The following is a 23,525-nucleotide window of genomic DNA, read 5'->3' on the forward strand; positions in this document are numbered from 1 at the left end:
ATATTTGAGCACACTTGTAGATAAAGTTTAGGGGAATCTTCGTGCTCAGTTCGTGTCTATTAGAGACTTTTTTGTTTCGTCTTTTAGTTTGATGAATAAAGGTCTGATGCAATGTCGCTTAAATGTTCTTGTGGTTTCATCTAATTCTAAAAGAAGAACACTGATCCCTTTTTTTGCCATGAGCAAACTAACGTCGCCCATTCTTTATTGACAACATGATGAAATGAGACATTACGTAAAAAATAGGACGAGACAGAACAGAACACAGCGTGTGTTAGCGAAGTTCACCTTTCGTCGTTACGTCCAAGCAGTTTTTGCAAACTCCTGCAACTATACTGCAATTTTTGCCACTGTTCATGGTATAAACCCTATGCTATAAAACACTCATACAACCACAATACAGTGAAAACGTTCAATGCAGTGACGCAGTGTGCAGTGCAGAAAAGACACAGATAAACATGTCAGATGTACCTACAAGCATTAGCTTGTGTTCCTTGTTTCAAAGAACATCACAAACTGCATACAAATCATAGATAAGATCTATATACTTCTCGGTACTGTACAAAGTTGGCTCTAAGTCGACAATTTAGCTGTTTTGTGCATATTTCTGTACGGATGTCTAGTTGAGTTCAGGATGCCGGATTTTTGTGACGTGTAGCTTGTGACGAACAGCGATCTTCACTTCTTCACCACTTAATCTGAAGGGACTGAAGATAATCCTTGAATTCTGGGACACAGGAAGAAGGAAAGTTTTGTATCAAGCACAGGCATACCATGATTATTACCTCCATGAAAAATGGAGGTATTGTTTTTGGTGCGTCTGTCTGTGTGTGTGTGTGTGTGTGTGTGTGCCTGTCTGTATGTGTGTGTGTTTGTGTTTCCGCACATTTGTAGTCAGCATAACTTCATAACGCCTTTATGGATTGCGATGATATCTGGTATGTTGGTAAGTCTTAGAAAGACAAAGGTCAAGGTAAAATATGGCCCTTATGGTGGATGACCTTGGTACTGCAGCAGAACTTCCGGTTTTTGTATTTTTTGTCCTGAACATGCTATGAGCTATGGTTTAATATGTGGTAGGCAGAACATCAACAGATACCAATTATGCTAATAATGACCTAATTTGCATAATTTAGTTTGATTTTTTATTCTATTATAATAATGAATGCGGATCTACGTCTTGAACGTCTTTCAGGTTGTGGGTTTTCCTAAAAGAAAGCAACAAAGCTCAACAGACTGAAACCTTGTATTTGATTGGTGATGAAGTTGTTACCTTCGTAGTCGAGCCGTCCGTCCCTGTCTCCGTCTCCGTCATCCAGCAGATCCTTCAGCTCGTCATCACTCAGGTCCTCACCGCAAGCGTCTGCCATGGTCTAGCAGAAACAACAACAAAAAAAAAATCTAAGGTTTCAGATCTTAGTTAAGTATTTAGAATAGCTGTGATTCTCTTGTTTTGATCATCATCTCTCGCTGATCTGGTACATACGTCACTGTCACTTCCACCCAACCTGAGGGAGACTGTTGACCTCCATGAATGTTGTCTGTGATTACGACACTGCACTATACTATGAACACAGAGACAGAGAGAGGGGGGAGACAGGCTTACGCACAGACACTGAACTATACTACGAATAGAGTGAGATAGGCATACGCAGACAGACACACACGCACACACTATCTCTCACACAAACACACACACACACACACACAGAGAGAGAGAGAGAAAGGCAAACATATACCCCAAAGAATATGAGCCTGTTACAACGGAGTACGAATCAGTACAAGTTTTTACCCTCAGTTCCTCGATGCTGATGAATCCGTCGTTGTCCTTGTCGAAGATCCTGAAGGCGGCGCGAACCTCGGTCTCGTCCATCTCGTACTGGTCCTGGTGCATCTGTTTCGCCATCAGCTCCAGGAACTCGTCAAAATCCATCGTGCCGCTTCCTGGAGGGGGGTGGGGTGACAAGCGCAATGTTAGGGGCCAGACTGATGTACGATGACTAATAAACTTCCAACTATCACCAGTGAAAGTAGCGTCTGGGGTCCCTCAAGGAACCGTCCTGGGACCATTGCTCTTCCTCTTGTATATAAATGACCGAACCTAGACTTTGCCGCGACAGTATGGGATTCATATACAAAGAAATACAAAGACAAACCGGAAAGGGTACAGAATCAAGCTGCAAGATTCTTCATGAACAACTATGAAAGAGGTGCTAGTGTCACGGAAATGAAGAGTAACCTACAGTGGGTATCGCTGGAAGACAGGCGAAAAATGTCCAGACTATGCATGATGTACAAAATCACCAATAAACTAGTAGACGTACCAACTACTAGGTACCTAATACCAGCCCAGAAAAGAACAAGAAATAGTCATACGCCAAAAAACAGTTACTCAAGCAACTTGATATGATTTTGGAAATATTCAGACGTTTCAGGTAGTATCCACTACGGATGATGCAGCTGACTTCTAGGAGAAGTTGTGAGACAATCACATATATACTATACTATACTATACTATACTATACTATACTATACTATACTATACTATAATATACTATACTATACTATACTATACTATACTATAATATACTATACTATACTATACTATACTATACTATACTACACTATACTATACTATACTATACTATACTATATACTATACTATATCTGTACTAAAGAACTAGGGAGCTGCTCCCTTACCGTCCTCATCGGCCTCCGCCATGATGGCGTCCAGCTCGTCCCTGCTGGGGTTCAGGCCGCACTGCTTCAGGATGGTCCCCAGGTTCTGCGTGCTGATCTCTCCAGAACCGTCACGGTCGAAAATGGAGAACGCCATCTGAAGCTCTAGGTAGGGAGAGAAATATTAAAAGTACTACTCAGAGATTCCAAACTTCACCCTCCCTTTTTAGAAACATACTACGCAAACACACGCACACACACACACACACACACACACACACACACACACAAATACACGCACAACACATGTATACACGTACATACATAGTATCACATATTTAACGTTAAAATGATCAATGTTGCCTCCAGATCTAGACTGATTGAAGAGACATAATAACAAGTCGGTTTTCAAACTTACCTTCTACCTGCTCCTTAGTCAGGGAGTCACTCGCTCTTCCCTGCAAATATAAACACCCAGTAAATAAGAAATATATGAATATGTAGGGCAGTTATAGTAGAATATTCATCAATCAGTGACTGTTTTGAGAGGTAGCAAACACGTACCTCCAAATTTGCGATGTCTACATTTCTTGCATGTTTTGTTTGTAAATGTACGGTACATGTACGTATTGTAGTGTAGATATTGCATATAAGATTAATATATACCATTGGGTAAACGCCAGCTAGCTAAAGGTGAATCTAAATAACTCAAATTCATGCAATAAAGTCAGTATGGCCTGAGGTGTGGAGCCAGATTACGTAACGATTGTCTGGTTGAGATAGAAAGGGCATGTCTGAAATACTAACATGTCGTACAGTTGGATTTTAACGCACTTTATTTGGAAAGCTCCGAGATTAAACTACTCGCAAGAGACTTGAACTTCAACTTGACCCGATCTTCAAGATAAGATATTGCCAAGTCTATATTCACCCAATTACTCCCATTACACTGTGAGGTTTCCAGCGAACTGACAATTGCGTAAGTTAACGACTTCAGAGAGGCACACTAAAACGTGTAACTGTAAAACGTGTTTTAGATTAGCTACTGCATTAGACGTTTTGTCAATGTATGCACATTACTATTAAGCTTTGTATTTGTATGGTTCTTCGCCCGAAAGGGCGTGAATGTATGTATCTTAAGACATGAACTACTCTCCAAGCAGAGGTTTTTAGTTTTACATTTTCTTCGTTTTTCATCATTTTCAGCCAAACTTCGGTTGGGGGGGGGGGGGGGTATTGGATACTGCCTGGCCAATCTGATATTGTATTGCAGCCACCAAAATATCACACGAAGACCATACCTCCAACTAGAGACCAACCGAAAAACGCTATTTTTGTGTGCAGTCAACTGCAATTTATTCCTTGGGCGATGTGTGTGAAATAAACAAAACATTTTCAGCATCAAGAGCCAAACGAACTGCTAGCTATTTCTGTGCGACGTTTTGGGGCCTGCCTTCCGGTGCTGTAGACGTTGATCCCTTCATTTGTTGCACTTGTCGCGCAGCTGTTTTTGTAAGGATAAGGATCGTAACTGTTTGATCTTCTGAATATCTTTAAGTCTCTTGTAAGTCTACGCCGGGATATCTTGAAGTGTTCGCATATGTGAGTGAACAAATCCTTCAGGGCCTTTTAAAGAAGAAACCAGAGGTATAAAGCTGCAAAAACATTATTCATTTAGTGTCACACTCAAGAACAAAAGACAGTATAATAGTATTAACCCTGGACCTCGGATGTCTAGTCAGAGTTCTAAAAAAAGCTTATTGCAGTTTCCTATTGCTGTCATCAGGATAATAACATGCTTGAATAATTAAGAATTTCAGAATATGAACGATTCGATCGAAGAAATGTCGTCAAGTTTATGCATCAATTCAAACGTCGCGAATACTAAGAATTATTGTATTAAACACAGTATTTGGAATGGTACGTGCAACGTTTCTATACATCGCGTAACAAGCAAAATGTAGAACATGTAACATGGTGTCTTTAAAATGTGGAGAATGGCTCTTCTTATCTAAACTGCGCGGTGTTAGGTGGCGGTTTGGCGCGTGCCACAATTTTGTTTCATACCAGCATGGTACCACATTTCGGCTACCGTGAAGCAAGAAGCTAACTGCTGAAGCATTAAGTTAACCCTTGTCCTGTTGGCATTTTTACACAGTATTTTTCAATGTTTTTATGTCTTAATCAGGTCATAGACCCCTGACATTTTTTTGCCATGCGGTGCCATAGTCGTTTCGCTGCGGTGTGATGCGTTGCACGAGAAATACCCCCAAATCGTACATGTTCAAGGAGCTGTATGGATGGTACTGTATGTGTAATCCATATATATATATATATATGTATACATTTTACCTTTACCGAGAAGGTTAGTATGTTTTTGGCAGCGTCCTTGTGTGTGTTTGTTAGTCTGTTTACGCGATAACTCAATAAGGCTTTGACGGATTATCTTGATATTTGGCAGATGAGTAGGTCTTAATGAGACCTCAAGATGATTAGATTTTGCCCTCTGGTGACTTCTTATAGTACTGCAGCGGAACTTCCGGTTTTGATATTTCTTACTCTGGACATGTTTGTTTCCAAATTCTATTGTTACTACCCTCTTAGGAAGACCCAGTGGAGGTTATTGTCCAATGAACTCCGTTGTAGGAAAGTTGGGGCCTAACACAGTCCCGCTAACCCAGTTCTCATGTCTCCACGCGAAGGCGTCAGTCAACATCACTAATGTGAAGATAATGTGACAGTAAACATCGTTAATATGAAGGGTATGTATCCAGTACTGGCAGTAGCGCTGACACGAGTTGACTCACACATATCTATTAGCACTTTATGTGGCACTTTATTCTTTCAACACTACAGACCACACAACGCTTTCTATCAAACTAACAAATTAAAATGTTGTCAGAAAATAATCAAATGTAGCCAAATGGGGAGAATGATTTGCCAGAGGAATTTGACAAATATAAGCTAAGGTTTCATCATGGGGAATGTTGCCCTTATCATATGTTGATCACTCTCCTGGCCTATTTTTGCTAATTTTTACCATTCATAACCCTTTTTGAAGTCCTGGTAGAGGCACCCGCCCAACAGGCTTTTTTTATATATATTTTGGGTCATTTGGCTCTTGGTATCTTTTATTACGCCAGTCAAACTTCGGATGGCGTATTCGATACTCTCTTACCAATTTGATACTGCCTTGAAGTTGCCAATTTGATACTGTATTGCCAATGTGATACATGTACTGTATTGCAGCACCAAAGGATCTGCCTGGAGACTATCTCTAGGATGTCTAATGTTTCCCTGACTGTCGGTCATATTGACTCACACTTAGCTGCCGGCGGTGCACCGGGCATGGGGCAAACTGTACACCCAAACATGGGCATGCCGTCCGCGGCTGTTTTTATACAGAAGTCAAACCCTTCAGACATAGTTTTAGACATAGCTATAGTTCTAAACAATTACCTTTTATTATGTAGATATTAAGTTATTTTGTATTTTGTTTCTATGTTATTTTATTTTTGTAATTAGTCTTCGGGCAAAAATTTGCAATAAACTTATCTGTCATTTATACCTGGACGCCTTAAACTATGACTACGTTTTAGAGCTGCACAGAATGAATAATAAAACAATTTATAAATTATAGGTAGAGCAGATGACTGTTAGAGTTGTGCATAATTCTACTGCAGTGAAAAATAGAATCAAACGCCGAAAATTTAATTTGAAACTTCTTGTAATTCTTTTTACGGGTACCAGCTCTTTGGGAATGGTTTTGGTTATCATAAATCTGAAAAATTGACAGTTTTTCATTTAGGAATTTTTAGAACGTATCGTTGGAAATCAGGGAAGCATGTCGCGAATGTCCAAGTTTAGCCTGCTGTATTAGCGGCCCTGCGGCATCGGCGAGTTCCTTCGTCTAAATTTAGCAGGTCTTGTCAACTTGGGTAGTCTTAGCCGTAACTTAACGCTTCTGGCAGGGGCAGTTCAAACCACGCAAGGAAAAAGAAAAGATATAAAAAGAAAAGATACAAAGATACAAACGCGTTAAAAGATTGCTTCCTGAGCTTAGAAAGATTCATAAGTTACCACGAATTTTTCCACAACATTTTCTGTGACTCTGCCTGAGGTACTAAGATGTTTATACTAGCTGGTTTGTACTAATTATTGAACAGTCGGCTTGAGTAAGCAGAGGGCATGTTTGCTACGCCTACAAATAGCCCGACGGGCTCAGCATGCCTTCCTAGAACTGTTGAAAAAGAAAGGAAATCTTAAGATCCTAGCCGTAACTAGACCCTGCTGTGAACATTAAGCTAAGGGAATGCAACTAGTTGAAGTGGGGGAAAGTGTGCGCGATTCGTGCGAACCTAAGACCTCACATTCATCAGAAAAACGCCCGCATCATTTGGACCCTAGCCTCTGTCAGGCTTCGGGAGGGGGCTGAAAAGAGTAGAAATCGGCCAAATAGAGAAATATAAGATGCCAGGGGAGTTGGCCCGCTAGAGAGTACAGTTTGCCTGTAATCCTGCAAAGGAGTCTGGTGGAGACTAAATGCCAGCTGTGGAGGCGAGGCTATGAGAGTGTAAATAGCTGGAGAGGAAAAGACTGGCCGGCCATAGTATGACATAGAGGGTCCAGTTTGCATGAATTGTTTGCCTGCATAGTAGGGCCTGTATAGATGGCCGGCCAACTCCCCTGGCCAGCTTCATTAGTTTTAGGCTGGTTTCTACTATTTATTCAGCCTGCAAAACAGTCTGATGGAGACTATATTAGTGTTAATAGCCCGGAGAGGAGAGGACTGCTAGGCGTGCGACCCTCGGACCCTCCAGCCGGCGGCATGTCCGCCACTGGTCCGAGACGCGGCCTTATGTGGTGATGATATATATGTGACAACACCTCCGGGCTGGGCTGTCACTGCAGAATCTAGCTGACTTAATCTTTCCAATCTTAGGATAAGTTCAGATCTGCGCCAAACATGTTTGTACGGACGGCAAGTGTACAGAAATAAAATAAGAATGCCCTGTCGCCGTTCCTACAGAATCCGGCTGACTTAATCTTTCCAATCTTAGGATAAGTTCAGATCTTCGCCAAACATGACTATTCGGTCAGGAAATGTACGGAAAGAAAATAAGAGTGCTCTGTCTCCTCACACTTAGGACAAGCGAGAGAGATGCTTAGGACAAGTGCAGGTATTCTAGTACTTCCCTGGACTGTACGAAACCGGGCGGTTCGTACAGAAAATGTACAGAAACAAAAAAAAATGTCCTGCCGCTTTACACTAAGGACACGTGTAGATAGTCTGGTACTCCCCTGGACTGCACGAAACGTGAATGTTTGGGCACTAAACGTACAGTAACAAAAAGAGAATATGCCACGTCTCTTCACACTCCGTCCAAGTACCCCCCCCCCCCTACATATCTTTCGTCAGGACCTATACCCCGGCTTATGTGGGCTTTCCCTCCAACGACAGCTCAGGACCACACAGCGATCTCCAAACCAAGACGTCTGTCATCCTCCAAGAAAACTCAACATATCCTTAACACCAGAGAGAAGCCCTTAAGTTATCGAGGAAGGTGAGTACATTTGTCACAAGACGTGCGAGGCACTACGAGAAAGGACACATAAGAAAGAAAGTGAAAGTCTTACGCCGTCGTCCGACATCTTGACCGTGTCTTCGTCCGTCCGTTCCGCAGTGAAAGTGAAAACCGACACCGCGTCTTCCCGCCAATATTTATCATCTTACCCCCGGTCACGTGACCTGTGTTCCCGCCAATTATGCACTAGTATCATCCCTGTGGTCACGTGACCAGGGTGTGATCACGTGACCGGGGCGCGGCATCTCCTTAGGCGGATGCTTGGTGATGACCTTGCCGTGACCTTCCCCGACTGTCTCATCTTCTATAAGGAGCTTCTTTTAACGGTAATAAGATGGGCGAAGACATAAGCGATCAAGTGGTGTATGCCCTACAGCAGCGGAAGCATTGGTGACATCAAGAAGGTTAAATCAAGGAGCTTTTGTAGAAGCTCCTTGGTTGAATACAAGTATTTAACCTCTTTGGTGCCATTGACAAGGATGTAAACTTTCATAAAGAGGAAAGTTCTAGGATGTGAACTTCATAAAGCTTCAAAATAATTTATCTCCAAAAGAATAAACTTAAATCATAATGCACCAAGGAAGGTTATAGACATGTAAGCAATCAAAGATACACAATGAACTTGTTCCTCAAGAAACTCAAGTAACAATTTCCTTGTGTAAAAGCACGTTTAGTTATACGTTACTGAAGACATAAGACATATGAAACTTTATTAGCATTGACAGACTAAACAAGGAGAAGTTAGGGACATCTTCCCTCCATGGAGGAGGTTGGTGTTGTAAGGTTTTATTTATGTTATCACCTGTATTCATTGTATATGGAAGGTATGTTCAGATGAAGATGAAGATGAAGAATGGTTAGAAGAAGGCAGATGGGTTTAAATGTAATTTGACGTCATATGGCCATGAATAATGTGGGAGTTGCTTTGTCTTGGTATAATTTTAATAGCCTGTCAAACAGGGATAAAAATACATAGCCTGTGTCTCAACTAGGATTAAACACAGACCACACTACCATAAAATAGGGGTGATAATGTAAAAATCCTTTAAAATAAAGCAATACAAATATACGACAACCTGCTATCATTGACAGCACTAACAGACCTATAATAAAACTAGAGTTCCACGATCTCATACCTTCGCCAAATGATGTTAGCCTTTATGACTAAGAAATTATAGATGAATCCCCCTGATTGTGCAAATAGGATCCTATATTGCATCAATTATATCTGTTGATCATATTCTACACAAGAAGTCTTATCTTATCAATGCATGCCATTATAGCATGTTCTCATAAATTATGCAAATGAGTTCCTTATTTGAATAAGCTATGTTTAATTATGTTCACCTTCACATAAGTTTCAAATATCCCAAGTATGAAATTCCAGACATTACCACTATGTAATTATAACATTTTCTTGTTAATTATGCAAATTAAGTCTTCATTTGCATAATCAATATCTGCCTGTATTTCTGCCGTTCTGAATTACATGTCACAAGCTTGAATCGTCCTATCATGGAATGCAGCTGATTTATAGAATTTCCTCATTAATTATGCAAATTACATTAATATTTGCATAATTGTAATATCATTATGTCAAGCATCGCTTCAGCTACCTACATGCTAAAAATCACGACGATCCATCAGTCGGTTCTTGAGTTATCCGCCTTTAAACATTTTTCAACTAATGTCCCTGCAGTTCCAGAGCAAGCCGCTAGGGGGCCCAAACTCACGTCACTTGTTCCCCAGCACAAGAGCTACCTTCCATCCAAATTTCGTCACCCTAGCATGTCTAGATCACGAGATATCAAAACCGGAAGTTCAGCTGCAGTACCATAACAAGCCGCTAGGGGGCCCAAAATCTAATCAGTTCCACGTCTCATGAAGACCTACCCACCTACCAAGTATCAAGACAATCCATCTTAGCCTTCTTGAGTTATCGTGCTCACACACACACACACACACACACACACACACACACACACAGACACACGAACGCCAACGAAAACATAACCTTCTTGGCGAAGGTAACCAGCCAACCAACCATAGTGAAGAGGTGAGGTCAATGACCTCTCAGGCACCCCATTCAACCAGACTATATTTTATTCAGCCTCTGTCTAGGGGTAAAAATAGATTGGGCTGTCTCAGCCTGACCTGCCAGCTGGAGGTATATAAACAAAAACACTCTAGATCTGTCCCAACTTTTGGGTCAAACAGACCATCCTATTATGAAGTAGGGGTGAAAAAATGAAAATCCTTTTAAATTAAGCAATAAAAATATACGACAACCTGCTAATGCACTCTAAAACGCAAAGAGACTCAACAACTACCCACATACCAAATATTATACCAAACGACCCACCAGATTTTCCAAACATTCAACACAAAAAGACCAACTTTAAACATATTGTAAATATCAAACGCAAACAGCTAGGAAGCCCAAATTTAAACCACTAAACCATGGTAATAACAACTACATGCTACCTTAATATCGCACAAACAGTCCATAACGCACAAACAACAGAATAAAAAAAATTAAACTGCAGTACCAAGGTCAATCACCAGGGGCTCAAAGTCAACCTACACAATCTCCAAGGCCCCATCCATCAATCTGCCAAATATCGTACAGTTCCTTCTCACCGATCTTCAGATATCAGACCAAACATGAAACGGAGTAAAAACAATACCCCCATTTTCATGGAGGGTAAAAACCTGAATTATTGTTAATTTACAATGCAATAGCAAATTTCTCGGAGGATTATAAATACTTTAAAAGAAACATCCAGTTACATATTGTACTGTATGCCCTTAAGTGATTATCTCATATTGTCCAATCCTCCCCTAGAGTCAGTCACGGTCCATCCCTTGGCTCAACCCTGCCCCACATCCAATCATGGTCCGTCCCTTCCATCATCCCTCACATATCATATAGACTTCAACGGTTCGTCCTCTTCCATCCCCCCTAGTATCATTCACGGAGCGTCCCTTCGAACAAACCGCCCCCAGTCATTCACGGTCTGTCCCCTATATATGTGAGCTTACATATTGGCTCTGTTCCTATTCTTTGGCAGATTTATATACGGACATTAATATCTTAATACAAGATCGCTTTACTATCGTTACAGATACCAGCTGGTATTGAAATAAAATCATATGGCACCCCCATGCTGCAGGCCTAGGTGTCGTGGTATCGTCTATCAACAGCCGTTATGTTGTGGCACTAATATGCTATACCATACCCATTCAGGACGGGGGGTAAGCATGTATTATGTGCTGTAATTGTGATATCACTCATCTTATGAACATTACTTCTAACATCGCTGTTAATGTAATGTCAGAAATTTGTCAGCATTTGTTGTGAACATTATGTATTACTATATTCTCTTCGGCGGTTTGGAATTTCTTGCTCATTAATTACGTTGTTTAGGAATTTCAGACCTCTAATATCTAGTTCCACTTGTGGCTTTGTTTATCTCTTTCAATTGACAAATGACACTGAAAGTGCTTTAGAGCTGAAATACGAGCCTGCGAACGCCAGGAATGTTGTTGTACGGGGATTAGATCGGACCGGGCGCTATTATTACGACCGGCGGCAATAGCCTCTACCAGGCTTCGGGAGGCGGCTGGGAAGAGTAAAAATTGGCCAAATAGAGAGAGATAACATGCCAGGGGAGTTGGCCGGCTAGAGCGGCAAACAGTACTCTCAAGCGGACCAACTTGTGAGGTCGTGTGGCATAGCGGCAGAGTGTTCGACTCGGAATCAAGAGGTCCGGAGTTCGAGTCTTGACATCCCACCGATCTTGTGCCCTTGGGAAAGGCACTTTACACGACTTTCCTCACTTCGCTTAGGTGAAAATGAGTATTGTATTGTCCCCTGTGTTGGTGGCGACATTAATATAAGTTGAAAAAACCTGAGTGTGCCGTCACCACGTCTTATGATTAGATGTTGGAATATTTATTTTTAAAAAGCGGACCAACTCCCTCAGCATGTTATCTCTCTATTTGGCGTATTTCTACTCTTCCCAGCCGCCTCCTGAAGCCTGACAGAGGCTAGGTAAACAGGCGAGTAGAATACCGGGGTGTGGCGTTATTGTAACCCCGTGACCTCGGCACGCACCAGGAAGTATTAGCCTCCACTGGGCCTTCATACGGGGGCCAGTATTAAATCAATCAATCAATCCATCTTTATTGCGCAACAATTGCAACAGGTACAATGTATGGCAAGTATAGACAAGAGTAACAATACTAAAATCTACTTCTAAATGACTAACTCTAGACGCTACGCTGTAATTGTATTAAAGCAGATCTTTTGGTGGGGGTAAGATCTTGGGTGGGGAAATGGTTACAGACTGGCCAATTTGATACCTAATAGTCTTACCCCCACCAAAAGATCTGCTTGGAGATTAGGGCCAGTACAGATCCTAGAATTCGGTAAAAAAAAGGAATAGTTGGCCAGGAGAGTCAGTCTGCGAGAGGGTTAAGTTCCCTTACTGAACGGGCACATGAACTCTGCGCTGGCTAAACTCCCCTTGTCAATTATTGGAATATAGTATAATGTTAGACGTAGATATAGTCTCACATACCACTGAATTTTCTTTCTATGTTGTTTGTAACTTCAATTAGCCCTCGGGCATTCATATGTATTTGCAATAAACTTTCACTATTATTCACTATTGGCTAAATTTTCCTTTTTTTTAACCCACGCTGTTAGTCTAGTGGAGACTACGGAAGTATAGAAATTTAACGTTCCTCTAACGAAAAGAAGCCTTGTTTTTCCAGGATTTGCTAGAGTCTGTATCTGTATGGCCGGTATATTGTCATTTCATAGATTGTTAGATTGAAAACAAAAATTTTTAATGGCATTTTGTTTCTAGCGGCCTGTAATGTATGAATAACTGCATGCCGTGTGCTAACTGCATGAGTTATGTGGACTGTATCCAAATCTTCTGTACCAATTTAGAAGCAGAACGTGCTGGGAGATAACGCTATAAATCAGTAGAGGCGTCAGGAAGTACAAGGCTGTCCGGGGTGCGGGGTCTAAATGCAGACAACACGGTTCCTGTGGATTGCAGTTTCACTCATCAATTAGGAACCGCAACCTTCTGTCTGAAATATGCACCAAGGGGACATTCCGGCTCGGTTCTGTCCGGATCATTCAGGCTGGGTTTCACACAAATCACTTTTTGTCATAATTTTATTTTTATATCATGTTTGTTACATGATATGTGTGGTGGGACTAGCTGAACCTCCAACCAATGAAGAATAAACAGAGGTAGGCAACGAAAACATGGGAGGATGATGTAAAAAAATGGATTAAAAACCAAGAAGGGTGGGGAAAACTGGTTGTGAAGTGTTCTATGTTGCCCCAACGGTAAAATACGTACTAGTCTAGAGGATAGATGAAGTGAGAGGAACGCATTGTATGCTACATGCATATGACAATCATAAGCAAACAAGGGGGAACATAGCATCTGACTACGTAGTTTAAAGGCTGACTCTAAATTATAACCTGTTAGATTTGACTTATAATTTTCTGAAACAGTGAAAGACGAAAGATGTCACATTTTCTCTAATGTGTACATGTGGGTTCTGTGATGTTAAGAGGACAGTCTTCTTTCTGTTTGTCTGTACACGTTGAAAAACCTGGGTGGAATTTTTGGGCTTCTAAAAACTAAAACTATGACTCATTTGATTTATTAGACTGTATAAATGGACATACAGGCAGGACTGCCCAACTATCCGGATATAACCCGTTAGTAGATAGCCATGATGGTATCCTCCCCATTTCGATTTTATTTTTAAAGTTTGAGCCAGGGTATGATGATACATACAGACATCTGTCACTTCGCTTGAACGGCTGTGTTAGTATACGTTACCAACGGTTATACACATATATGGAGCATACATTACTATCTGTACACGTATGTGGATATTTATGTCTAAAGTCTTGGGTCCAGTCTTATAACACATCATGTAGAAACGTAGTTCGACTTTCTGGGTGGGCGTGTCTTGGTGTAAATACTGTAATGGTACGTGGTTACATAGCGGTTTACTGATGGAACATTTAAACTTAAGGCAGAAGGGTACGTAGTGAATAGAGGAGAGAGAAAAAATTGCCAGGGCAGTTTTGGCATCATAGATCTAAAGTTTCATTCGCCCGCGCAGTTTCCAATGGGAAGGGTTACCCTTATGCTTACTTGGTGACACACACACACACACACCCCTGCCGTTGATAGCATTGTCACGACCCCACATTCACGATGTATGACAAGAATGGGGATAAGACAATTCCACAACTATCTTTGGCGCTCGTTGCTTCAGTTTACATCAAATGCAGACGCCAACTGCGTCAAAATCATAAACCATAATGCGCACGCCGATTTTAATCGGACAACTGTTATTTTTAAATGCCAAGACCAGCATGATGAAAGTGCTGCATAATCTATATAAACTATTACTGCATACTAGTAATCTTATCTGGAAAGTTCATCTGTGCCATTCGTGATAGACGTCATTATGAAGTAAGTTTTAACTGTAATTTCCATCACAATAAATTGGACGTATTCAAATTTTTGACGTCTGTACTTTGCAGATTTCCTTGGCACCGACTGGAGTTGTACAGTCGAAAATGTAGATAAACTGCTTCATAATTATCACTAGATAACTTGGACACGTTTTTGTACTATTAATATCTCAATATCATATTGTATACTGCTTAAAGATACTTGATTGAAAGCATCAGCTAGAGATTATGAATTTGCAGCGCTTTCTGAATCCGAACCATCCACTGCAATATACGTAGAGAAACGTTAACATCAGATATAGATCTAGCCTCCACCAGGCATTCCTACGGGGGTACGGATCGTAGAATTCGGCAGAAATAATTGACCAGAAGTAGTCTCCACCAGACTCTTTTGCAGGCTGCATAAATAGTAGAAATCTGTCTAAAAAGAACTTAGCTGACCAGTGGAGTAGATTGCCAGCTACATTCTTTTAGACCGATTGTCTGCTATTTATTCAGCCTGCAAAGGAGTCTAGTGTAGACTAGGCCAGGACAGTCAGAACGCTGGAGGGCTAATTTGCCCCTATAGCGTACTGAACTCTACGGTTGCTAAACTCCTCTTGTTATTATTCTCTCTATTTGGCTAAATTTTACTGTTTTTATACGCGCGCTGTTGATGGAAACCAAGATAGATCCATAGACCAGCTATGTTGGTACCTCTTTACATTCTGTCTGTTCCCTTGCAATTTGAAAACACATACATAAAATTATTTCTTAAACGACTCATTTTCGTTCAGGAAGTAGCCATATCCTTCGAGACCGTGCAGGCATTGACGATAAATCTTTAAGACGTCTCAAGACACGTTCCAAGGAGATGTGGATACTTACCGGCATGGTGGGACCGTCTGTAAGGAGTCTTGGAGGAAGGAAGTCGTCTGAGCTGAGTCTCTCTATCTCAGCTCTCTGCTTGGGAGGTTTGTTAAGAATTGTGAAATGCCGGGAGCGGGTTTTATATGCGGGATTTGGTGTCTAAAATTACCCGTGTGTGGATCGGTGAAGGTTTAGAAACGGTTTCTCATGTCTGTAGACTATTTATCATGTAGGATCCGGAGATACTGATTAATTAGGACCCCTGCTGGGGGGCTGGCAACCAAGCCCAAGCCTGGTGTTCAGATCTTTCACAACCTAATATCCAAGCAGATCCCTTTCGGTGGCAAGGCAGTATCCATTAGCCTCTACCAGGCACCGCGGATTGCTGGAAAAATAGTAGAAATTGGCCGAAATAAAGGGATAGTATACCAGAGAAGATCAGAGAAGATCCAGGGCCATAGAAGCTCCAATTTGCTACCCACGGATTGGAGCTTCTATGGCCCTGGATCTTCTCTGGTACACTATCCCTTTATTTCGGCCAATTTCTACTGTTTTTCCAGCGATCCGCGGTGCCTGGTAGAGGCTAAGTATCCATCAGCCAGAGAAGTTTACACGGCCACCGAAGGTACTGGACACTCCTTTGGCCAGTGGATATAGCCTTGTCACCATATGATCTGCTTGGAGATTAGCACAACCTACCCGGAGAGCCTGGTACCCGGCCCCTTATAGAGGCTGTTACCCAAAGGTACTTTCAATTGGTAAGCTGCTGTTGCTGCTGATAGCCTGGTACCCAGGCTTTGAACAGGGACATATGTGGGGATACTGATTGAAAATAGGACCCCTGCTGGGGGGCTGGCAACCGAGCCTAGGCCTGGTGTTCACATCTTGCACACCCTAATCTCCAAGCAGAGGTTTGGGGTTATTTTTGGCGTGTTTGTAGGCTTTTTTATCGGGGTTTGTTTTGCACTGTTGGGTTGAGTGAGAAAAAAAAATCCAGTGCAAAAGAGAAACCACGATTAAAAAAAGCCCTAAAACACGCCAAAAATAACCCCAAACCCAAACCTCTTTCTCTTTCAGATCCCTTTCGGTGGCAAGACAGTTATCATCAGCCAGAGGAGTCTGCACGGCCACCGAAGGTACTGGATTTATTTTACATTCATTGTTACTATGCACATTTCTTTTGCATTGTTACTATGCAGATTGATTTTACTTACATTGTTACAATGCAGATTCATTTTAGTTCCATTGTTTTACTATGTAGATTCATTTTACTCCCATTTTTCCTGTAGCAATTTTTTTACTTCCATTGTTACTATACACATTTCTTTTTTACTTACATTGTTACTATGCAGATTTCTTTTACTTCAATTGTTAGTATGCAGATACATTTTACTTTCATTGTTACTATGCAGATTCATTTTACATTCATTCTTTCTATGCGCATTCATTTTACATTCGTTGCTACTATGCACATTTCTTTTACTTGCATTGTTACTATGCAGATTCGTTTTACTTCCATTGTTAGTATACAGATTAATTGTACTTTGTAATTGTTACTATACAGGATCATTCAATGTTGCCATACAAGATCATTGCACTTGCTGTGAAAGTTATTTCCATTGGACTGTTAGAATTATTTTACCACATTATTACAAAGTAATCTTTTACAAAGGTGTTTACTGCACAATTTTTCACAAACAAGAAAGGTACATCATTCGTTCCTTTTTCATACAATCCAAATTAAAAATCAATTCTATTCACACACAAGACAACAGACAAAGCTCTATTGGTCCATTTGATGTGATTACTATGAATATGGGATACCATTGCATAATTGCGCTTTTATTGCTATATGCTTCATGGCAATAGGTTATCACGTATTAAATATTTCTACTTTAAATACAAGCACAATTAAATACAAGCACATAATATCCCATAGGAACATATGGATAAAAGGTGGCTCACAGGGCACAATGATTCACTTTGAGATCTTGCATTTTACCAGTGACTTGAAATTTAATTTTGTTGAACGCGGCTGGCGAGGACTCGGCTTGTCGCTTACTGACGTCCTGCAAAGAAATAAACAAAGGTACCATCAATACTGAGTTGTGGACTGTCTTGAAGAGTTTCAATAACTAATGCATGAAGAATCAGTGTTGAGTGTACGCGCATGGTTAAATTTAAAGCTGGTTAAGTGGTGCTCGTTTGGAATAGTGTCAAGAAATGGTATGTTCATGCGAAGTACCTTTAGTCTCTACCAGGCTAACTACGCTGGCTATATATAGGGAGAACAATTGCCAGGGGAATTTGACAGCTATGGGGTTTATAACTGGCCAATTTAAAACTCTCCTTTTTGCCAAATGCTACGATCTGTATTCCTGTAGGAAGGCCTTGTGGAGGCTATAAGTACCTGGTGCTACTTGGCATAGGAAGTGTTGTGGAACGTTGCAGTTGTTATCATTCCACTTGTCCCCTTTCCAGTAGTCAGCGCAGTCCTCCTCGCATTCCTCTTTACCACCGTTTGGTTCCCCCCGATGCCAAGAGCTGTGTTCTTTGGAGTGGTTATTACTTGGCTCCCCCGGAGCCCAGGAGTCGTAGCTCCCAAGTGGAGAACCATCGATCCACTCGAAGCTTCCCTCTTTGCGCCGATCATTGAGACCAAACCAGAAAGTGGCTTTTTTGTCGACGGCGTTCTTGAGAGAGATGAGGAAGGCGTCTGTGGCAGCGTCTCGGGGCATGGCAAGGGTGCCGCCATCGACGCGACAGTACAGAGCCGAGTCCCCAAAGTTCGCCAGGATGTTAAACGCCTTGTAGCAGGTTTCACGGAACATAGTGTAACCTTCAGGGCAAGATGCTAGAAACAAAAAATTTATAGGGTTTTAATGTGTTCTTGAAAATAAAAATTGATGATGATAAAGGTAGAAAAATACAATTCACAACTAAATATCTATTTCGCTATTTAAACATAAGAGTTGTGTTCCTCGTATAGAATAGCTGTATTACCTTCGTTTGACCTGACTGGTTTAGGATGTTCCGGTGGTCCGGCAGCTTTTCCATTTTGGCCAGGAGGACCAATAGGCCCCATCAACCTTGGAGGGCCAGGTGGCCCAGGGGGCCCCACACAAACAGGGCCAGGTGGCCCAGGGGGCCCCACACAAACAGGGCCAGGTGGCCCAGGGGGCCCCACACAAACAGGGCCAGGTGGGCCCATGGGCCCCTTTTCTCCTGGTGGACAGGCAGACACAGGGCCAGGTGGTCCAATGGGCCCCTTTTCTCCTGGTGGACCGGCAGACACAGGGCCAGGTGACCCCTTTTCACCTGGTGGCCCAGACGAGCCAGGGGGGCCTGGGGGACCAGGTGGTCCCATACTCCCCAAAGTTGCCGGAGACACGCCCATCCCTGAAAGACGATAGATTATCGTTCAGCTGAAAATAAGCAGTGAGGTACATTTACACAAACTATAGATAAACTGACATGACATGTGCTGTGACATTTTTCTCTGTAAAATAATATGGTTAAAATGACATAGTTGTACAAAATACATACTGGATGTCACTATCTTGTAAATGTCAACAAGATTTCATATTTCATCTGGTATTCTACGTTATCAGGTCATGATACTAACGCTCAAGATCCGCACGTAGTAACTCAGCCATCCTGCCCCGTGATGTAAGATTGGCCACCTCAGCAGAAAGCGTCATCACATTAGCTGGATTTAAACAACAAGAGAAATAATTTGTTGGTCTGTATAGTAATATAAACTATATATGCAGCATAGTAATTTGAACAGTATATATAAAGTTTGCAAGTACTAGTATTCAATCATTGTATTACACAGTGCACACAATTAAAAAGCTGACCTGCAAAATATGGCACCAGCATGGCGTTGCCCATGACTAACAGAAAACCCAGGGTTAGCCACATCTTCTTGCACAAACCGCTGCCATTGGAAACGCTGTCCGGTGCCGCATCGTAGGCCGCTGTTTGATTGAAGAAATAAAAAGTACTACCATACCGAAAGACAACGGTGACTGAAGAAGTATCCAAAGAAGAATATACTCAAATGTAAATGCGGTCCTAGCTTTTATGCGAGGTATAAGTTGCAGACTCCACTGAACCTTTTTTTAATCAACTGCGGACAGTTTACTGAAAGCAACCGGGTTTTGATTGTCTGCCTCTGCCTGATTGCTTGTCGACGAGGGAGAAAGACTTCAATTGCAACGTTGGTGTGATTCATGTGAAGTTGTTTGCTTTATTGTTTGCTTTGTGCAACATTTAAAAGCCGAGTTGCCGTCTATTGTGCATATTAGACTGTGTGACATTTTTTATCAACACGAAGTCATCGTTGTAATAACAACACTCGTTGAAAATGGCAAAAAAATACACGAAGTCCATATTTAGGCCCTGATTGTAAGCAGCTTAAAAGTAGATAAAATTAATTTTGTGCATAACGTATTCATATCAGTATGGGTAAAGCGCACAAGAATACTAACGTGCAACTTCACTTGAAATGCAACCATCACTGAAAATGACAGACATTAAAATGTTCCTGCAACTCAACTGTGACTGGTCAATGTTTTACCTGCTCGGCAGCCGTACGCAGGGTTGGCGGTTGCCGCATCATCGGTCTCTGACTCGGTCTGAGACTGCTGCATGGGGGCGGTGCCTGGGGAAATATTTTGTTCCTCAAAAATCATTATCTAGAGTCATGTATGAAATTATTTGGGATACCTAAGCCGATCTTTACCCTGGAAAAGTTTATGCAAATTGTATTTAACTTACCAGTTGGGTCCTGCTGCTGCCGTCTCGGCATGATGTCTGCTCCTCAGGATTCCTGACAGCAAAAATACGTCCTACACCAGGCTAGAAGCTTGTTGACTGAACCACAGTCCTAGACCAATATGGCAAAAACTGGAAAGCCTCCTCAACTGGATTTAGATTCAAAAGATGAAACGAACCATGCTGCATGAATTAGACATAACACGTATACTCCTCGGGATAGACAAATTAAATGAATTAGTAATTGTTTTCAGCACTATAAACAACTTCTTCGGCTATCACATTGCAATTTTATCATGGAACTTCTACTCTGTTGGCAGTAATATTAGTACTATGCTTAACTTTATTCCAACTCTAGATACACAGAGATCAAATTTTCAGCGACCACTGTCGCCTTTACCAGGATAAAGATTGACCAATCACTTCCGCACGTAAACTCGCGAGAGTTACGGTTACAGGCACGTGACCTTATTCACACGAGACTTTACGGATACGTGACGTCAACGATTGATCAAGCGCGTCAGGGGTATATATCAAAGCACCTCAGCCATCATTAAATAACACGAGACGCTGGACGTCATAAACTACCTGGCATAATGATTCATTCTAAAAAGGATGATGACAAAACACAAAAATCTAGCTGGCTCTCACATTTTATTACCATGATGTGCATCAGGAAAGATAAATATAGTAATATTACACAATGTACTATCATCTGTTAAGTCATTTTTCCCAGACTGTGACTATTCAGATCCATTTTACTTCAATTATTACTATGCAGTTTTAATTCACTTGCACTATTAATACAGAATTCACAAATTGTACATCCCAAGAGATAGACCTGAAAGGCCGTCATATTCTCTACTATATAGAGATCATGCAACAATTCTAAATTCAAGGAAGCAACAAAGTTGATGAATATAAAACATATAGGTTACTGCTTACATTTACTTCCATTCTTACTATGTAGATTCATTTTACTTCCATTGTTACTATACAGATTCATTTTACTTCCATTGTTACTATGCAGATTCATTTTACTTCCATTGCTACTATGCAGATTCATTTTACTTCCATTGCTACTATGCAGATTCATTTTACTTCCATTGCTACTATGCAGATTCATTTTACTTCCATTGTTACTAAGCAGATTCATTTCACTTCCATTGTTACTATGTAGATTCATTTTACTTACATTGTTGCTATGCAGATTCATTTTATTTCCATTGTTACTATATAGATTCATTTTACTTCCATTTTTACCACATAGATTCATTTTACTTCTATTTTTTCCAATGCAGATTCATTTTACTTCCCTTGTTACTATGCAGATTCATTTTACTCTCTCATTGTCACTAAGCAGATTCATTTTACTACTTCTATTGTTACTATGCAGATTCATTTTACTTCCATTGTTTCTATGCAGATTTCTTTTACTTCCATTGGTACAATGCAGATTTCTTTTACTTCCATTGCTGCTATGCAGATTTCTTTTACTTACATTGTTGCTATGTAGATTCATTTCATTTAAATTTTTACTATGTAAATATCACACAAAAACTGGCTTACATGGCACAATGATTCACTTTCAGATCTTGTGTTTTACCAGTGTCTTCTTGAACTTTAACACAGGTCGTGAGAGCTCGGCCTGTCGCTTACGGACGTCCTGCAAAGGAGTGAGCAAAGGTACCATCAACTAGGTGTGGAATGTCTTGAAGAGTTTCCATAATAAATGCATAAAGAATCAGTGTTGAGTGTATGCGCATGGATAAGTTTAAAGCTGGTTAAGTGGTGCTCGTTTGGAATAGTGTCAGGAAATGGTATGTTTATGTGAAATACCTTAAGTCTCTACCATACTAACTACGCTGGCTAAACATAGGGAAACATTTGCCAGGGGAGTTTGGCCAGTTTCACTGGCCACGCCTGGCCAATTCAAAACTCTCCTTTTTGCCAAATGCTACGATCCGTCATGATTCCTGTAGGAAGGCCTTGTGGAGGCTATAAGTACCTGGTGCCACTTGGCATAGGAAGCGTTGTGGAACGTTGCAGTCGTTATCATTCCACTTGTCCCATTTCCAGTAGTCAGCGCAGTCCTCCTCGCAGTCTTCGTAAGCACCATTTGGTTCTCCCGGATGCCAAGAGCTGAAGCTCCCAAGTGGAGTACCATCGATCCACTCGAAGCTTCCTTCTATGCGCCGATCATGGAGACCAAACCAGAAGGTGGATTTGTCGTTGACGGCGTTCTTGAGAGAGATGAGGAAGGCGTCTGTGGCAGCGTCTCGGGGCATGGCAAGGGTGCCGCCATCGACGTGACAGTACAGAGCCGAGTCCCCGAAGTTTGCCAGGGTGTTAAACGCCTTGTAGCAGGTTTCACGGAACTTAGTGTAACCTTCAGGGCAAGATGCTAGAAACAATGTTTGGCATTAGTGATACATTTATGGCTATTGCATAGTTAATGTTGAACATAATATAATCAAAGTTCATTTGTTTGAACAGTGTTAATAGTTAAATGTTTGAAGTTAAAACTTTTGTTTCAGCAGAAAATTTAAATGTTATCACCTAGACCTTTCGACCAGTCACTCTGGTCTTGTCACAGTAGACTGAAAAGTGATGTCACACTTCAGATAAGTCACGTGACAAGTCTCACTGGGTTAGTTTCCTGATGAAGACCAGAGAGACTCATCGGAAGCTCTGGGTGAAAACATTTGCCTTTTGTGCTGTAACAAATTGCTAACTTTGTTAACATATGTATCGCATATGATCAAAATGATGCAAGTGAAGATAGGGTTAGCCATACACAACAAAATAGTAATTTTTTTAAACGTTTGAGTTGTGTTCTTAGTATAGAATGGTCATGATACCTGCAGAAGACTTGACGTTTGGACACATCCAAGTTCCATTATGGCCAGGAGGACCAATAGGCCCCATCAACCCTGAAGGGCCAGGTGGTCCAGGGGGCCCGCCAGACACAGGGCCAGGTGGTCCAGACGGCCCCATGGGCCCCTTTTCTCCTGGTGGTCCAGGCGGCCCCATGAGCCCCTTTTCTCCTGGTGGCATGTTGATACATTGATAATCCGTTACATTTTTTATGAATTAAGGTTATATACCGA

General features: G+C 41.4%; 3 protein-coding genes across 4 annotated transcripts; all 3 read right to left on the reverse strand.

Moving 5' to 3' along the window:
* Positions 1-169: 169 nt before the first annotated feature.
* LOC109487532 (troponin C-like) lies at positions 170-15,749 on the reverse strand. Of its 2 annotated transcripts, none has more exons than XM_019791547.1 (6): positions 15,655-15,749; positions 3,098-3,137; positions 2,701-2,844; positions 1,793-1,944; positions 1,274-1,373; positions 170-727 (listed from the first exon to the last, which is right to left on the reverse strand). In XM_019791547.1, exons 1-6 carry the CDS (start codon positions 15,658-15,660, stop codon positions 687-689), a joined length of 483 nt encoding a protein of 160 aa, XP_019647106.1. In that variant the 5' UTR covers positions 15,661-15,749; the 3' UTR covers positions 170-686. The 2 variants fall into 2 exon arrangements, with proteins under 2 accessions (XP_019647106.1, XP_019647105.1); XM_019791546.1 differs by lacking the exon at positions 15,655-15,749 and adding an exon at positions 8,317-8,363.
* Positions 15,750-18,179: 2,430 nt separating this feature from the next.
* LOC109487479 (collectin-12-like) lies at positions 18,180-19,530 on the reverse strand (the record flags this gene model as incomplete). Its single annotated transcript, XM_019791468.1, has 3 exons — positions 19,497-19,530; positions 18,759-19,035; positions 18,180-18,498 (listed from the first exon to the last, which is right to left on the reverse strand). Coding segments are annotated over exons 1-3 (630 nt in total), but the record flags the coding sequence as incomplete, so codon positions are not given.
* Positions 19,531-20,192: 662 nt separating this feature from the next.
* On the reverse strand, positions 20,193-23,472 carry LOC109487480 (collectin-11-like). Its single transcript, XM_019791469.1, has 3 exons — positions 23,277-23,472; positions 22,424-22,804; positions 20,193-20,302 (listed from the first exon to the last, which is right to left on the reverse strand). Exons 1-3 carry the CDS (start codon positions 23,470-23,472, stop codon positions 20,193-20,195), a joined length of 687 nt encoding a protein of 228 aa, XP_019647028.1.
* Between the last annotated feature and the right edge of the window lie 53 nt (positions 23,473-23,525).

Source organism: Branchiostoma belcheri, unplaced genomic scaffold (assembly GCF_001625305.1).
Source record: "Branchiostoma belcheri isolate BF01 breed outbred unplaced genomic scaffold, Haploidv18h27 scaffold89, whole genome shotgun sequence".
Classification (NCBI taxonomy): domain Eukaryota; kingdom Metazoa; phylum Chordata; class Leptocardii; order Amphioxiformes; family Branchiostomatidae; genus Branchiostoma; species Branchiostoma belcheri.

What these genes read in the sequence shown, in the direction of transcription:
- LOC109487480 (XM_019791469.1), bottom strand. Translation starts at nt 23,472, where the DNA reads ATGCCACCAGGAGAAAAGGGGCTCATGGGGCCGCCTGGACCACCAGGA. An exon ending in AAACGTCAAGTCTTCTGCAG is followed by an intron (nt 22,805 to 23,276) that starts GTATCATGACCA and finishes CTTGCCCTGAAG; the next exon opens with GTTACACTAAGTTCCGTGAA. An exon ending in CCTATGCCAAGTGGCACCAG is followed by an intron (nt 20,303 to 22,423) that starts GTACTTATAGCC and finishes ATATTTCCCCAG; the next exon opens with GCACCGCCCCCATGCAGCAG.
- LOC109487532 (XM_019791546.1), bottom strand. An exon ending in GACTAAGGAGCAGGTAGAAG is followed by an intron (nt 2,845 to 3,097) that starts GTAAGTTTGAAA and finishes CTCCCTACCTAG; the next exon opens with AGCTTCAGATGGCGTTCTCC. An exon ending in GGCGGAGGCCGATGAGGACG is followed by an intron (nt 1,945 to 2,700) that starts GTAAGGGAGCAG and finishes ACCCCCCTCCAG; the next exon opens with GAAGCGGCACGATGGATTTT.